Raw genomic sequence first — 17,724 nt, forward strand, 5'->3', positions numbered from 1 at the left:
TACTCTGTCTCTGTCTCTCAAAAATAAATAAACGTTAAAAAAATTTCTAAAAACAAAAAAATTAAAAAAAAAAAACACCTCAAAGCAGTCCTGGGAGGCTGCAATTTGGAGGACACTGTGAATAGGTGCCAGTTATAGAATAACAACAATACACCAGGTCGTGTGTGTTCCATGGATTACTTTGTTTAATTCTCACAACCGCCTGTGAAGCCAGTGCTGTTATTATTCTCATTTTACATGTGGAGAAACAGAGCCTTCGAGAAGTCGAGTCACTTGCTCAGTTACATGGTAATACATAGTAGGACTGGTCGAACCCTGTTCAACCCAGGTTCATAGGCTCTTAACCAGTTCTGCTGTTCTGACTTGCATCTATTATTACTGGTGTTCTCTAAAAAAAACAAAACAAAACAAAAACAAAAACAAAAGCAAAAACAAAAAACACAATAGTAACCAAGTAACCAAGAATGTTTGGTTTTGCTCTGTCTTGTGTCTCCCTAGGTGAGAGTCCACACGTGGAATTCCCTGGAGCCCTTGTGCTCCTCTGAGACCGAGCGTTTTGTCATGGAAGCAGGAAAGGCCATTCTCCTATACAAGGAGCAGGTGCCTGCATTGTTGGGGCGTTGTGGGAACTGTACCCGGCAAAGCTGTGTGGTTTCCTTTTACCTTTCAACGGACAACCAACTTGTGAGCCCAACCAACCATCACTTCCTGTCTTCGCTGAATGAGACCGTGGGGCTCCAGAAGGCACACATCACCGTAAGTACCAGTGGCCTGGGGTCACGGTGGCCTTGCAGACCTGCCCTGCTTTGGGGGCAAGCACGCTGCATTCTGCATTTTGCAAAATTTCTCCTGGGTGCTGAGTTTACCTGGGACCTGGGAGTGGGAGTGGTCCAGTCCCATCGGAGGTGGGAGTCATCACCTCCGATGGCTCCTGCACTGACTGCATTCCAGGCTCTGTCCCCAGGGCTCTGCTGCCTCATTCCTGAAGTATGAAGTGCTGCATTGACACTGGAGCAAACCTGTGTAGAGGGGAGGAGTAACATGCTGCAGCCAGGAAGCCCCAGGAGAAGCATGCTGATTTTGAGTCTTTAAGTAGAGTCTATGCATGTTTTTTAATGTTTAGTTTTGAGACACAGAGACAGAGCGTGAGCAGGGAGGGGCAGAGAGAGCAGGAGACACAGAATCCAAAGCAGGCTTCAAGCTGTCAGCACGGAGCCTGACACAGGGCTCGAACCCAGGAGCCCTGAGATCATGACCTGAGCTGAAGTTGGACGCTTAACCGACTGAGCCACCCAGGCGCCCCGAGTCTATCAATTTTTAAAAACACCCCTCAGGGGCACCTGGGTAGCTTATTTGGTTGAGCATCAGACTCTTGATTTTGGCTCAGGTCATAATCTCATGGTTCATGGGATCAAGCCCAACATCGACCTACCTAAGATTCTCTCTCTGTTTGCCCCTTCCCCCTCTCGAAAATAGAAAAAAGAAATTCCCTCTACTCTCTTTGATTTACTGCTTCAAAGTAGCTTAATCACCAAATCTATAATTGCCAAGAAGAAAATGGGATGACCAGGATGTGTTGTTATAAAAATTGTGCAGCTGGAGACGTTGGAATCTGTATAGTTGATTTAAAACCTTTCCTACCCTTTCCCCCACACACAGTGATTAAATGTATTCTTCAAGAAAGTTTTATTCTCTAATTTTAGTGAAGTTTAAGCTTGTTTTACACCTTTACTTAATTGAGAATGCTTTAGTGAGAGAGTTTTTTTGCATTTACTTAAGACTTTTTTTTTTAAGAGAGAGAGAGAAATTGCATGAGCATGGTGGGGGGGGGGCGGATCTTAGCAGGCTCCACACTCAGTGTGGGGCCCAACGTGGGGCTTGATCTCATGACCATGAGATCACGACCTGAGCCGAAATGAAGAGTGGTTTCATCTCGGAGAAATGACTGAGCCGCTTGACTGAGCCACCCAGGCGTCACGCATTTACTTAATCATATAAAAACTCAGTCTTTGAACTGAAAACATATCTTTCTTTTAAAAAAAATTTTTTTTTTTCAACGTTTATTTATTTTTGGGACAGAGAGAGACAGAGCATGAACGGGGGAGGGGCAGAGAGAGAGGGAGACACAGAATCGGAAGCAGGCTCCAGGCTCTGAGCCATCAGCCCAGAGCCCGACGCGGGGCTCGAACTCCCGGACCGCGAGATCGTGACCTGGCTGAAGTCGGACGCTTAACCGACTGCGCCACCCAGGCGCCCCGAAAACATATCTTTCTTAATAGCGAAATATTCACATAACAAAATGCAAATTATCTATAATAACTGATGTGGAACAGCTATGAAGGGAATTATATACTTTGATGTAGTTTCTTTCCAGAAAGAAAAATGAACAAAACCAAAAAATATGTAGCAGATAAATTTGCAATCTCTAGACTTAGGATTTTGAAATTTCTTTCTCTTTCCTAAGCCAGGCCTTCATGAGCCTGGGACAAGTGGGTGTGAGAGAAAAGTGGGACTTGTTCCTTTGTCCTACCTCATTTGGATTTCAATGAGACCTGCCCTTCCTAAAGGGATGTAATAATAGTAACCATAGCTAACATTCGCTGCCCGCTTAATATAGGCCAGACGCTTGGGTGCGCTATACCCAGTAGGATGCTGGGAAATTGTTTTCCATGGCTCCCTGAAGCCAGGGTACAAGCTCGAACCTGGACTCTGCAGTGAGATTGAGATGCGACTTCTGATTGGAAGAAGGCAATACGAGGGAGCAGGCACCAGTGTGGCTTCTGGCTTTGGCTTTGGAGCAGCAGTAGCCGGGGCCTCCTGGCAGCTGTGTGGGCCGGATGTGGGGCCAGCCGTGTGAATTGCATGCCTGGGACTGACTGCTTTAGGGTCTTCACCGAACAGCTGGGCGGCATGATTTGGGAATGTAACCTCTTGCTTCAGTCCTGAATCTCTGACCCTCCGAGAGATACCTAAAACATCTTAAGTTTCTTTTCTGTTTTCTCCAAAGTATGGTTTCTTGTTTATAACTCAGGACCCTGCATGATACTTAAGGCCAAAATGATATATAGTAAAAACAGTGCCCTGAAATTCTTCATGCCACATATAATATGTAATGTCAGCCCTACCGTGTGACATGTGTGCATGTTGAGGAGTCATGTTTCATGTCAAATGCACAGCTTTAAATACCAGATCACACTCAGCTGCAGGCTCACACTGAGAACCTCACAAACCCTACCCTCGGGGCACAGCCCAACCTGGCGTCACTTTAGCATGTGCTAATTGGCTAGTTCATGGGAGGACTGAAACTGCACTGTCCTTTGCTGATATTGTGTGGGATTCACACATGTTAAACGTGCTAATGATGTGACTTTATGGGACCATGCAATGAAAGAGAGAAAACTCCAACGGTAGAGCTTTTGTAAGTGCCTGGCAGGCGGCTGTCTAGATTGCTGGATCTTTTCAGAAGACAAGCTACATGGCTGTGCTCTGCAGCCAGCGCCGCATATATCCTGAGAAAGTCATTTCAGCTTCCCGGCCCTTATGCAAAAATGTTCCTCCCTTGATCCCCTGAGAAAAACTGTGAAGGACACAATGCTTTGAGCTTCTTGTGAACCACTCTCCTTAATAATTAGAGACTGCATGTTTCTACACTTGGCTTGAGATTACAATTTGGTAATTTCCCACAGCCTTAAATAAATTTCCATGTTTTTTTTCTTAGTATCTGACACAGTGCATGGAATATAAGACTTTGGCAACTGCAGGACCAAAGTTGTAGCGAATGTGCTCCTTGATGGGCCACAGAAATGTTCCGATAGGTATTGTGTGTAGAATAGATAGATCTCCCCTCATCGTTCACTTAATTTATCTTTTTCTTTCAGGCCAACATCTCCCAGCAAGGTGACACATTTGTGTTCGATCTGGAAACCTCGGCTGTCGCTCCCTTTGTTTGGTTAGATGTAGGAAGCATCCCCGGGAGATTCAGTGACAATGGTTTCCTCATGACTGAAAAGACACGGACTATATTATTTTACCCTTGGAAACCCACCAGCAAGAGTGAATTGGAGCAATCTTTTCACGTGACTTCCCTGACTGATACTTACTGAGGGGTTACAGGTTGTATTTTCAGCGAACTCTGGAATAAAGCATTTCGAAGGCACCGGCCAAAGCTGAAGACAAGTTGAAGAGGCTGAGAAATGTGTCTGCTTGCGGCCACACATCTGATTCATTGCTCTGTGAAGACTTTGTACAGAGCATTCTTTCGGGAAAGGTTGTTTACTCAGGTGATATCCTCCAGCAAGGCTGTGCATCGGTGTTCCTCTGTGCCAGGACTATAGTTTTATCCCTGCCCCCACAGCTTTAGCAAAGCCATGACCCAGTTATGACCCAGTTGTAACCCAGCCACCTCCTCCTACCCGGGAGAGGAAGTCCACACATAAAGTCCTCTCAGGGAATCGCAGGAACATGACCATTGCGGTATCTGTGGAAGGTTGTGAGGTCACGTAGGCCTCTCCTAGTTAGCTTTGAAAAATAATGAATAATCACAGTGAAGCTGCTTTGTTATTATTCCCTGAGGAAATGGAGGTTCAACAGTCACAACAGAGAGAGATTTCTGGGTAGTAGCCACGTTGTTGTTTTTGTTGCTGGAAAGTTTGGGGTGTTGACTGTCGCCATTTGATTACTTTTTTGGGTAGGGTTCTTTTTTCCTTTGTGGGTTTTGTTATAAGATATTGTTTTGACAATAACAGCTTCTTTTTTTCAAAGGCCATTTAGAGTGATTCTCCTTTGAAAAATAAGCTCACATTGAAATGGACATCACTGTGGTCACTCTGGAAACTTCTGCGTGTCATATGCTGTCACCTGTAATTATGTATGGGTTGTAGATGTGGCTAAATCCAATGAACTTTCCAATTCAAAGGCTGTGAGTTAGATTTATATTTGTTGACCCTGGCAACAAAGTGGTGTTTCTTTTAGCTTCGGTTTCAATCATTTTATATTAATATTGATTAATTGTAAGTTGCTGTAAATTTGTTTTATTGTACATGATCGTGTTTATAAATTATATTGATAATGAAACAAATGGGTCAAAATGTTAAAAATGAGGTGTGTAGGAATTCTTTTGGACTGCTTTTGCAACCTTTCCATAAGTTTGAAACTACATCAAAAATTAAAAGTTACATAAATTGCACTGACAACATGATATTTCATCTGCGGCTTAATCATTCCATAAACATTCATTTGTGCCCAGTATTGTGCTGGGCATGAATTTCCCTTTAGCTCTCAGCAACTTTTTATTCTACTTGATAAACTGGCAGAGTTTAAAGAATCTAAATTAAGATGTTTGAAGGGTTTTCTCTGGGAAGAATCATGTAATTGGTTATGGAATGGACTGGCGGTGAGAGTCTGGCTTTAAAATCAAGACGAATTAGGGGTGCCTGGGTGGCTTAGTCGGTTTTGCCACTGACTTGGGCTCAGGTCATGATCTCACGGCTTGGCACAGGAGTTCGAGCCCCGTGTCAGGCTCTGCACTGACAGCTCGGGGGAGCTGGGAGCCTGCTTCAGATTCTGTGTCTCCCTCTCTCTGCTTCTCCCCCACTCGTGCTCTGCCTCTCTCTCTCAAAAATAAATAAACATTAAAAAAAATTAAATTAAAAAAATAAAAATAATAAAATGAAGACTAATTAGATAATAGATTGGTTTTAAGATGTGAGAAGATTTAGGCCACAGTTCAGTGACTAAGAAGAAAATAAATGCAGACAACCTGGCCTCTCCTTCAATATCTAGGAGTCTCCTCATTTTATGTGTTATTTCAATATATATATAAAAAAAAGTCTTATGAAGGCCTGGGATTTGGGGATGCAACTCAGAAGCTTCTTACTTGATAAATATATAATTTTCTTGTCACTGTTGAAATTCTGTGTTATCAAACAGTTGCTGAAGGACAGGGACACTCTTCCGTGTCAAACTAAAGAATTTTCTGGGCCGGGTGCTCTGTGAGGTAGGCTTTGAAATGCATGAGCCATAATTTACATCACAATTCTGCCCTTACTCAATCAAGTTACTTAACTTCTGTGTTCAGTGTTCTTGTGGTGAGATGGGAACAATTACATTCACCCTGTACCTTTGTTTTGAAGAATAAGTTTTAAATTTAGTTGGAGGGCGAGGCCCAGTGCTGGCAAGTATTGAGGGCTCTGTAAATGGAAGCACCATCCTGGGATGTGAGAGAAGGCAGGGTTTCCAGCCACACTGACAGGGGTTGCAAACCCCAGGTTCTGAGGCCTAATGGTTGTATAACCTGGGGTTACCACTTGACCTGCTCTTTAGCTCATCTGTAAAATGCAGATAATCTCTAACCTTCAAAGGTAGTTCTGTGGACTAAACAACAGGAGCAAAATAAATGCTGAATAAATGGCGGTTGCGCTTTACTTTTTTTTAACATCGTAATCATTTTTACCCAATTAATACACGAGGCAAGAGTAAAACTGAAGCAAATAAAGGCAGATGTCTTCCAGATGTATTTTTAAGAGGGGAAACAGACATCGGAACAGAGTGACTTTGTAAAGGAAGAAAAAATCAATGAACAGACATAAATATAAGCTGACAACTGTTGAAAGGAGAGAAATATGCTACATACACATCATTTCTGTAGGAGAACGGTAACATTGGAAACATTCTTCCACCTCATGTGTGGCCCTGTGGTTAGTCATTTCTGCCATCTTAATAGATTTTATCTTGCCACATTTACTGGATTAGAGTCTGATGTGCTCACTCTTGGCTTTGGGTTTGAGAAGACTTTTCTGTTAGTAGTTCTGCAAACATTAATAGAATGGAAGGATCCGGTCCTTCTGCTGCACTGGATGCAAAGCACATTCCGGAGAGTGTGAGATGAAGAGAGGTCGGTTCACAAGATTCCATCTTCTCGTCTGAGAACGAAGAGGACAATAAAAATGGTAATTTTCTCATTCACATTCACTGTAACTCTTCTGTATTTTTTTTTCTTACTTGACTTTTCATTGTGAGGGGTTTTCAAACCATGGGAAGTCACTTGGAAAATAAATAGGAAGATTGTTTTCTCTGTTGGAATGAAAGTGAACTGGAGCGCAGGAGAAATAAAGCTGTGTTTCCCACGCATTCCCAAAGTGACAGAGACCTAGACAGAAAGAGTGGTCTCTTGGGCTCTCAGACATGAAACTTACTCCCCAACTTGGAAAAATTGTGGGAGAAAAACAAGTAGATATTATTTGTGCATGAAATCCAAAGCATTTCAAAATATGCCCAGAGTCTGCTTTGACGGTGAATGTAATCTTATCGGTTCAATAAGCACATAAAATCTAAAGGGCTGTGCAGAAAACGTATTTAATAATATTCTCAAGTGAATGAGGGAATTCTTGTTTTCTAATTGACTTATCAGAGGGCATGAACCCGTGTGATACTGTACAAACCCCTAAAAGTCACGGACAGATCCGGTATTAAGACACATCTGTGTTCTGACTCTAAGGACTATTTGACTTAAGAATGTATTCGTTCATTTAGCAAGCATTTATCGAGGAGCACTCTGAGCATCAGGCACTGTCCTTGTCCCTGGGGGGATTGCAATGAAAAAAGGCAGACCAGTTTCTGCCCTCCTGGGCTGTCCATTGTACAGGTGTCCTCGAAAACCAACCTCTGTGCTTCAGAGCCCAAATATAACGCAAACACAGAGTTTGGGATAAAGAGGAACAATAGCCAGGCAAAGGGGGTTGCAGCAGGCTCTGGCCTTCAAAACCTGCAAGCCCCTCCACCCCCAGGAAAGGGCTGGGGGGTTTTATAGGGAAATACAGCATCCAGCCGGTTTCGACAGGAATTCTGTATGCTGCCAGCCTCCTTAGTCCAGTTAGTCGTTTTCAGGGTGGTATCAGGTTCCTAAAGCAAAAGGCTAAGAGGGAGGAGGGGAGCTTTGCAGATGAGAAGAAAAAGGTACTTTATTTTATTATTATTACTTTGTCAGTGTATTAGGATTTATTTATTTATTATTTAAATAAAAGTTAGTTAACATATAGTAGGGGCACCTGAGTGACTCAGTTGCTTGAGCACCCGACTTCAGCTCAGGTCATGATCTCACGGTTGGTGACTTTGAGCCCTGCATCAGGCTCTGTACTGGCAGCTCAGAGCCTGGATCCCGCTTGGGATTCTGTGTGTGTCTCTCCGCCCCTCCTCCTCTCACGCTCTGTCTCTCTGTGTCTCAAAAATGAATAAACATTAAAATAAATTTTCAAAAAAGTTAACATATAGCGTAATTGTGATCTCAGGAGTGAAATTTAGTGATTCATCACTTACATAAAATCAAGCTCCGCTGAAGCATTAGTGCAGCCATTTTGATTTTTGTTCAACTTCATGCTTTTAAGTGGTTTCAGGGAGAGACAGACAATAAGCAAGTAGACAAGGCTATTTCAGCTGGTGACAAGTCCTATAAGGTTACTGTGACAGTGATGGGAAAGCAATGTTAGATAAAGCCATCTTGCTCAACACTTTAGGAAAAATTTTTTGAAAGTTTATGATAAACAAATGAAAAAAAAGTTTTTCAACTGAGAAAAGAGTCTTAAAAGACATTACTGTAGGGATGCCTGGGTGGCTCTGTCGGTTAAGCATCCGACTTTTGATTTAGGCTCAGGTGATGATCTCATGGTTCATGGGTTCGAGGCCTGCATCAGGTTCTGTACTGGCAGCAAGGAGCCTGCTTGGGATTCTCTCTCTCTCTTTCTCTCAGTCCCTCCCTCCCTCCCTCTCTCTCTCAAAATAAATAAATAAACTTAAAAAAAAAATAAAAAGAGAAGCCAGAAATTAAAAAAACACACACACAAAAACCTTCACTGTAAATACCTGAGGAAGAAAAAGGACAATACCAGGTAGTTGGCTAGGCTCGGCTCTGAGCTTGTGATTGTTAAGCTGAGGCTGAGCTAACCTGCCAGGATGTCTTTGAGCCCTTGAATATGGGCCAAATAGTGAATGGGTTTTGCAGAAATAGGGGTATTGCATCACTGTGTCAGGTTTTATCACTCTCTCTCCTTGTATCTGTAGACATGGGTTACTGAATCCTGCCATGAAAGAAAAGTTTGCAACAATAATGCAGCTTAATCCTTTCCATCAGATCTCAGCCTTTACACAGGATTTATTGAACAACAATTTGTGGCACATTATGCTATGAGCATAATACAATGTACAGACCTGTACAAAGGATGACAGTAACACCTAAGTGACCCCAAATTCCTGGGAAATGGGATGTCGGGATCATGGAAATTTCTGGTTAGGAACTAGTAAATCATTCCTGGTTCATCATCCATGTGAAAACAATACTCTTGTTCTTATTCTGTTATTGTTACTTATTATGGCTTTTGTAAAATTTGCTGGATCTTGGGAGCCAATTCACATTTCTAATAGGTGGGGCAGACATTATTGGTGGGCCCCCCTACAGCTGTTGTCCCCTCTTCTCTGCTAATAGAGGTGACTTTGTGTCCTGTCTCAGAGACTGAATTGCAATTGGTTATACTAATTGGATTCTCCTTTGCCAGTGATTGGTCTAAGGTGAGGCACGTGGCCCAATTCTGGCGAATGAAACACAAGGTGGCATTTCATGTAGGGTTTGCCGAGACAGCAGAGCGGGGGGAGGGGTAGGTTTTCCTGCCAGATAAGAAACAGACCTGAGGACCTGAGGAGGGACTCTACTGTTGGGTGAGGTCGAGAAGCTGCTGTGTGAGGACCTGATACTTGGAGCTGCTGCAGCCTTTTTTGTGAGCTTGAGGAAACATTATTGACATGGTGGGGCGGTGGAGGGAGTGTCAGAGATGTTGAACTGTTGAGTGAACCCTGTAATCTAACTCCGGTCTTCTTACGAAAAATAAGGCCCTATTTTTCTTAATCCAGTTGTAGTCAGGTATTCTGATTTTATAACCCAAAGCATGTGACTTGATATAGCTGTTAAGAGTATGGGCTTTGAAATCAGACATAACTTATGTTTGAGTTCCAAAACCCCCACTAATAGGCTGTTCGATATTGTATTTAAGTTACTGAGTTTTTCTGTGCCTTAGTTTTTTTATCTTTAAAACTGGAGTAATACGATGATAATAATACTAATAATAGTGAAGGCTTAATTAGATGATGCATACAAAGGGATAGCACACAATAACTATTCAACAAATGTTAGCTATCACGATTATCCTTTCCTCTGTGTTAAATCATCAAAGGAAGACTAAGCACTGGGTGATGGTTGGGTACCAACCAGGGGAGCTGCTGAGAGTGAGTGGCTGCAGCAGTGGGACCTGGAAGGGGGAGTGGTGAGCACCTTGATTCCTTCCCAGAGCCTTAAGCTCATCACCCTACTTGGTCATTCTGAAGTTACAACCGTAGAAAGTGAGGGTGAGGTCACACAGGTCATATTTGGCCAGCAGATGATTTTGTTGGCACAAAGAGTGGTTTTAAAAGTTGAATTACTTGGGGCACCTGGGTGGTTCAGTCCATTAAGTGTCCAGTTCTTTAAATTTTTTTTTAACATTTATTTATTTCTGAGAGAGTCAGAGACAGAGTGCAAGCTGGGGAGAGGTAGAGAGAGAGGGAGACACAGAATCTGCAACAGGCTCCAGGCTCTGAGCTGGAAGCAAAGGGCCTGACTCGTACTCACCAACTGCGAGATCATGACCTGAGCCGAAGTCAGATGCTCAACAGGCTGAGCCACCCAGGTGCCCCAAGTGTTCAACTCTTGATTTTGGCTCACGTCTTGATCTAGCGGTTTGTGAGATGGAGCCCCATGTCGGACTCTGCACTGACAGCATAGAGCCTGCTTGGGATTCTCTCTCTCTCTGCCCCTCTCCTTCTCTCTCTCAAAATAAATTGATAAACTTAAAAAAAAATTTTTTTTTAAGTTGAATTATTTGTTACCATTTAAAAAAGGGACATTCTGGGATGCCTGGGTGACTCGGTCAGTTAAGTGTCTGACTCTTGATTTTGGCTCAAGTCATGATCTCATGGTTTGTGAGCTCGAGTACCACATCTGGCTCTGCGCTGGCAGTGTGGAGCCTGCTTGGAGTTCTCTGTCTTCCTCTCTCTCTGCCCCTTCCTTGCTCACCATCTCTCTCTCTCACACACACAAAATAAATAAATACATAAGCATTTTTTAAAAGGGAACATTCCATTTAAAATCCAGATCTATCTATCTCTGATCTTGTAATGATATAAGAAAAGAAAACCACTATTTGCTTAATCCACTCACAGTCAGTTATTTTTATTTTGTAATTAGAAGCATTCAAACACATACAGACCATGAGCCTGGAGGTCAGACATAACTGGGCCTTGGAGAGGGTGGTGTGGGCACCTGGATTTTCTCCCAGTTGAGGGACTCCTGGTCATCAATTCCCTGTACTTGGATGTCTCTAGTAGGGAAGTCTGTGGAGGCCCGACTTATCCTCCACAGAGGGGGGGGTGAAGGAAGAACCCTGCTCATTTATCATGGGAAGCCAGCCCAAGGTGGGTGAGGGACATGCTTCCCTATCCATATTTTTGGTGCTTGAACAAAAAGATTTTTAGCTCATCAAACTTGCAAATACAACGAACTAGATTTGGCCTTTTAAAGACCCAGATTGTGTGTGTGCGTGTGTGTGTGTGTGTGTGTGTGTGTACGAATATGTACGCAAATGAGGCCCGCATGCAGTGCAGTGGCTGTGGGCGCATGCTCTGATATTGAACTTCCGATATGCAAATTTGGCTCCAACACGGACTGAACTTGGACAAATCACTTAAGCTCCACACCTCTGTTTCCTTATCTTTTAAGATGGGCTTAATAGTAATAACTAGCTCATAAGACTGTGAGGATTGAAGACGGTGCAGCAGGTACAGTGCCTAGCAGGGGTGAGCAGGAAATGCCCTAACTGGAATGATCAGGCCTACGGGAGCCCACACTGTTCTTGTCCAAAGAAAAAAAACAATTTAACTCTTCTCTACTAAGGAAAAATAATCACCAGCTTCTGTGACCTGAATTGAAGGAAAAGCATTCAGGCAGAAAGCCCAAGAAGTTTCTAATTGCCTCCTCTTGTAGGCCTCTTTCCATTTTTATTGAAGCAAAAAAAGTCGAGTAGCAAGAGGCATGCCAGCTGTTGCATGATTGTGCAAAATTCTGCTTCTTCCAGCAGAGGCCTCCTGTGCACAGGAAATGAGGCTGGCGGGGTGGTGGAGGGGGGACGGCGGAGGGGACAGCCGTGGGCCACCACACTGGTTTCCAGGAGGCTTCCCCTGAATAAGGCAGGAAGGAGGGGCTGGGGAAGAGTTTGCAGGGCCTCCTAATGCCGGATGCCAGTGCCGCCCAAATGTGCAAGTCTTTCTTCAAGGAAAGAAAGAAAGTGAAGGGAGGGGGTTGGGGGAGGGAGAAAGCAGGGGGGAGAAAGAGAAAGAGGCAGAAAGGGAGAGAGTGAGAAAGAGATAGGGAAAGAGGAAGGAGAAAGGGTGAGAGAAACAGGAAGAGAGGCAGAGAGAGGAGGGACGGAGGGAGGAAAAAAAGGAAAGATGGAAGGGGAGGGAGGGTGGAGGGATTATGATTTTCAATCCTAATTTGATTACTGTGGGTGGATGAGAACTTGGCACAAAGCCTCCAGAAGAGGCGACGGATGAGGGAGAAGTCAGACGAGCGTTTACAAGGCGCCGTAAGGGTGGGAGCGGTGGCGAGGGACGGAAACCCGAGTTCAGGCGTCATCTGAAGAAAGGCAGGAACCTGGTGAGGCAGAGGGAGTGCGGGCATGTGGGTGACACGAGGCCCACGCATTCTTTCTTGAAACTTTAAATCTGGGTTGCTTTGCCTTTCAGATCTAAAATGGTCCCTGGCTCCTCCTGTAAGTGTGCATATGTTGATCGTCACTCAAGAGGCGCTCTGGGGGTAAGAAGTCAGGGCCAAAGGGCGGCTTTAGCCTTTCCAGATCAAAACTGGGGAGAAGGGCGCTAAGGAGCGCGGGAACATTTCCGGGGCGGCCCTGCCCCCTGCTGGAGAGGTCCCGTCCCTGTGTCCCCGTGGCGGTGATCTCAGGCGTGGCGGGAGGGGTGCAGGCCGGGGACTTTCGGGAGCAGCGGCGGTGGAGCTTGACGGGGCTGGGACTTCTGGTCCTGGGGCGGGATTCCATATTAACACGTGGGCCTCGGGAGAGTTTGGAGGCCCCGCCTGGCGTGAATTGTTGGCAGAAGACGAGGGGGAAGCACTGGCAGAACCGGGCAGAGTGTGGAGGACCCCGAAGCAAAGGCGGTGAGAGGGAACGGAAGGAAGGCCAGGGGGTAGGAGACCGGCCTGAGCGCGTGGCCCCTCCTGGGGGCCTGCTCGCAGGGACCAGTGAGGACGCCGGGTGCTGTCACGTGTGCTGCCGATGGGACGCCGCTTTCCCGCTGCTCTGCCAGCCCTCAGTACCTGCTCTTGGCAGCTTCGCCTTCCTTCTCGTAGCCCTGTCTGTGTGACCTTCCCTTTCGGAGCAGTCACGCGTTCTGTGATGGGCTGCAGAGCCAGGCCGAGGAGTGCCGTGTGAGCACTGAAGGCCGAGTCCAGACCTCGCTGCTTCCACTAGACCAGGAACCTCCCGGTACCTCGGGGGCTTTGTCATGTTGCAAAAAAATGGGCAGGAATTAAAACCCCTCCCTGTTTACTTCTCAGATTGTTATGAGAATAAATATTTGAAAAATACTTTGTAAATGAAAGTTTTCAGCTTTTGTATTTTGATTTTGTTTTCAAAACTACAAAAGGAAATTTATTTCAACAGCAAAAGAGAACATTTACATTCGAACACCGTGATGAAAGGATGTCCCGCGAAAGAAAAAAAAAGCCCGTAACATGAAGTTTTTTATTTGAATTTCTGAAACAAAATAACTTGGGGATTCTTGCCTTAGGAAAGGAAAGGGGGAACAGCACGACAGTTCTTCTTGCCAGAGCATAGTCCTTGCAGCTTGGTTGTCTAGTATCCGGCATCAATTCATGACCTACCCTGATCCTCATACACTCCCATCATGGGCCTGGAGGGTTCATCTCACCGTCTTCAGCACCAGCCTGCTTCCTGGGCCCCAAGAAGGAACCTCAGGGGAAGAGGTTTCCAGAATTCTGTTTTATTTGTTATTCTTGTGGCCTGGAGAGAATGTTATTTCACTTAGAACTCCCTCCTGTTCCTTTTCCATTCATCGCAGAAATGGGAATCAAGGCCCTGACCGTTCTCTGAAGATCACAAGGAGGATAAACTTGCTTGCCCCTCTCCTTTGGGCAGCATCCCAAGGGCCACGGCCCCTTGATGCCCCTTAATCTTGGCATCAACAAGCCCAAAGTCTCTTGTGTGGCATTGAAGGAACTACAGACCACAGAGGGTGGAGAGCAGGCTTCTCCTCGAGTCAGTGCAAGAGCATTAAGACTTGGCTGTACCTTTACCCCATCCTACCAGGTCTGATACCCTTGCTCCTCTGGGAGGATTTCCTGAAGAGAAATTTACAGTGCGTCTTTCATTCTTAATCCTGGGAAATGGTTTTGTTTGGTGATGGCCATTGACCATGACTGCAGGGGGACTTTCAGAGTGAGTGAGTGTTTGCATATACATTGGAATTAGAAAGAACTTCCAGGTTCAGCCTCCTCCATCAGTTAGGTAAAGAACTTTGATCTGTGCCACACACGGGATCAGTTCACCCAAATCAACCCACTCCTAATAATGGGAACAAAAGTTGATCACCCTATAGCTTCCCTGCTCTTAGTGTGGCCATGAGACTGGTGTATTCAAAACTCCCATTTAGTGCCACCTGGGTGACTCAGTCAGTTAAGCTTTTGACTCTTGATTTCGGCTCAGGTCGTGATCTCATGGTTTGTGAGTTTGAGCCCCACATTGGGCTCTGAACTGGCAGTACAGAGCCTGCTCGGGAATCTCTGTCTCCCTCTCCCTCTGCCCCTCCTCTGCTAACAAAAAATCTCTCTCTCTCAAAAATAAATAAACATTAAAAAGAAAAAAAACCACCAAACAAAAAACCCTCCAAAATTCCGTTCAAAACTCCCACACGTACTTCTCCACGCTCTTTTCCCCTTCCACTATCTGGGACTGTCACTCCCCAGCAAGACCCTGGGAGCCATGGGCTGGAGGAAGAGTGACTGTCAGCCAGGATCCTTTCATGACAAAGTAGAAGAGAGACACCCTACCTACCCCCTGTCCCTGCTGCAAGTGTGGCTATTAAACTGCCTTACTGGAACTGGGAGATCTTGCTGTTAAATATTTTATGTGTGCCTTAGTTTACTCATCTGTAAAACAGGAACGAAATTTTTTACTTCACAAGGTTTTTAAACAAGTAATATGAGCGCTAATGAATGATGGCCACCCATTGTAGTGCCTGGCACGTAACAGATGCTCACAAAATCCTTGTTGAATACGTATCTTCATTCCTGGAGGATTGTTGTGATATTTCAATGAAATTGTCATTTTGGAAACAGAGAGATCAAGATGGAAAAGCTAGTTGATGGAAATGAAAAAATGATACTTCAGCCCCTTCCTCCCTCTGTTTTAAGAAGCTTGGACAATCTGAGGAACTAGTCATTTGTCCAGGGGAATGGAGTAGCCTATTGTAGGTATCATGGAATCCGTAATACAGGAGGATGACATCTGTTTAATTTCAAGCCCCTTTTTAGTGTCTTCCCTAACCAAAGGACAAGAATTTATAGTCTCTGGGATTGATGTTTAATTGAAGCAGCAGGCTAGGGGCACCTGGGTGGCTCAGTCGGTTGAGCGTCCAACTTTGACTCAGGTCATGATCTCACAGCTCGTGAGTTCGAGCCCTGCGTCGGGCTCTGTGCTGACGGCTCAGAGCCTGGAGCCTGCTTCGGATTCTGTGTCTCCCTCTCTCTCTGACCCTTCCCCACTTGCACTCTGTCTCTCTCTCAAATAAATAAACATTTAAAAAAATGAAGCAGCAGGTTTATGTTTTTTTAAACATAAAAAAATGACAGGATCATAAACAGGATCAAAAATTCCTTGTACAGATTTTTATGGATTTTTTTCTTTCTCTTTGAAATATAACATCTTTCCTTCAGAGGACTTAGACATCGTTAAAGAGTAACCTCAGGGATCAGACAGACCTAGATTTGAATCCTGGGTAAATTAGTTAATATTCAGATTATCTGTTCCCTCGCTGTAAAATTGGGGTTAAGTATGCACCTCATAGAGATGTCCTGTTGCCAAAGGGATTGCACATAAATTTGCCTGGCTCCTTCCTTTCCTTTGTCTTGCGAAGGTGCATCTTGCTAAGTCCCTCGGCTGGTTTGTGAAGCCGCACTCGGTGGTGACCAGGAATATCCACATCATATAAAGTTACTGCAGAGGACTCAGGGGGGTCGTGAGACTGCCCAGCCTGCAAAAGTCTAGGTTATGCCTGCAGAGTAAAGATCACAAAGTTCTGAGAAAGCTATTTTTAAATGGCTTCCTGCTGAAAGACCAGCTTTCTGGAAAGGTTTATTTCCGGCCCATTGTAGCTTTCCACCTGATCTCCTACAATCCTTCTGGTATTTATCCCCATCTGCTGGTACAATATGAGAGACACTCCTTTCTCAGAGGCAGTCGGCTGTTGATAGCCTTTTTGCTCAAGCACCACGCAGGGGCTCAGGCCAGCACTGAGATCTGGGAGGAGAAAGAGGAAGTTTCTGGAACAGAAGAGAAACAGGGCTTCTTATTAAAGAAGGGGAATGTTATTTTTAGTCTCGGCATGAGTTGCTTTTAGTTGTTCCTCTGGGGAGTCAGCTTCTCTTTAAAGTGACTCTCTGGTATGGGAGCTGTCAGGTTAGAGACCTGGAGAATGTAACACTCCACACAGAGAACTTAAAATATCCACCGTTATTTTACTCGTGAACCTGCTATTTGCTCAGGGCTCCGCTGACCAGCTTGTCTCTACTTGAGCAGCACGGGCTAAGGCAGCTTGAAGGTTAGACGGATGTGACGAATGGCTGGTGACTGGAATCGTCTCGAGGCTTCCTTCCCTGATGCATCTGCTGGTTGGTGCTGGCACTGGCTGTGAGCTCAAGTGAAAGCCATTGGCTGAACACCTACATGTGGCTTCTCCATGTGGCCACTTGGCTCCCTCAGAGCATGCTGACTGGGTTCCAAGAGGGGGCCTGGGCAGAAGCTGCATTGCATTTTCCTACCTAACCTCGGAAGTCACTTAGCATCACTTCTACCCTTATCGTAGGCCTCCATTGACAGGGAAGGAGTGTAGGCCCCTCCCCTTGGAGGAGTGTCAGCATCCACAACGTAAGACAGGAGACCTGTGTTGGCCTGTGGAGAATGACTGTCTGCCACAGAGAGGAACGGGTGGAGGAATGGAGGCATGGGCTTGTTGGAAAAGTAAGGAGAGCAAGCTACTTTTTCTTTTACTTTCAAGTACAACTTTCAAACACTGGAAGAATGGATTGGAGCATGTGGAGAAATAACAATGTAAGAGAAAACAGAAGTAGAATTGAAAAAATATATTTTTATTTGGGACACATGGTGACACGAAGAACCCAAACTGGTTTTACACCAGACAACAAAGTCTTGCTTAGAAAGGCCTCCTCTATTTCAAGATTATTCATCCGTGATTTCTAGTATTTCTGTGGTTTAACTTTTGATATATTTGGAAATCATTTTGATGAAAGGAGGGAACTCAGAGTTCAGATTGACTTCTTCCAAGTGATTAACCAGTTGGAACATACACTTACTGATTAACCATCTTTTCCTT

The 17,724-nt window shown here is 44.8% G+C and overlaps 1 protein-coding gene across 4 annotated transcripts in view; it reads left to right on the plus strand.

The window, feature by feature from the left end:
- The window catches only part of MANBA (mannosidase beta), a 113,293-nt gene extending 108,096 nt beyond the window's left edge, over positions 1-5,197 (plus strand). For all 4 annotated transcript variants that reach the window (XM_040477296.1, XM_040477311.1, XM_040477305.1 and 1 more), the window contains 2 exons: positions 499-756; positions 3,879-5,197. In XM_040477296.1, the coding sequence (XP_040333230.1) occupies positions 499-756; positions 3,879-4,103 (483 nt within the window). In that variant the 3' untranslated portion in view covers positions 4,104-5,197. The remainder of the gene's footprint in view (positions 1-498; positions 757-3,878) is intronic.
- The last annotated feature ends 12,527 nt before the right edge of the window (positions 5,198-17,724 follow it).

Source organism: Herpailurus yagouaroundi, unplaced genomic scaffold, assembly GCF_014898765.1.
Source record: "Herpailurus yagouaroundi ecotype Mexico unplaced genomic scaffold, PumYag 28, whole genome shotgun sequence".
Lineage (NCBI taxonomy): Eukaryota > Metazoa > Chordata > Mammalia > Carnivora > Felidae > Herpailurus > Herpailurus yagouaroundi.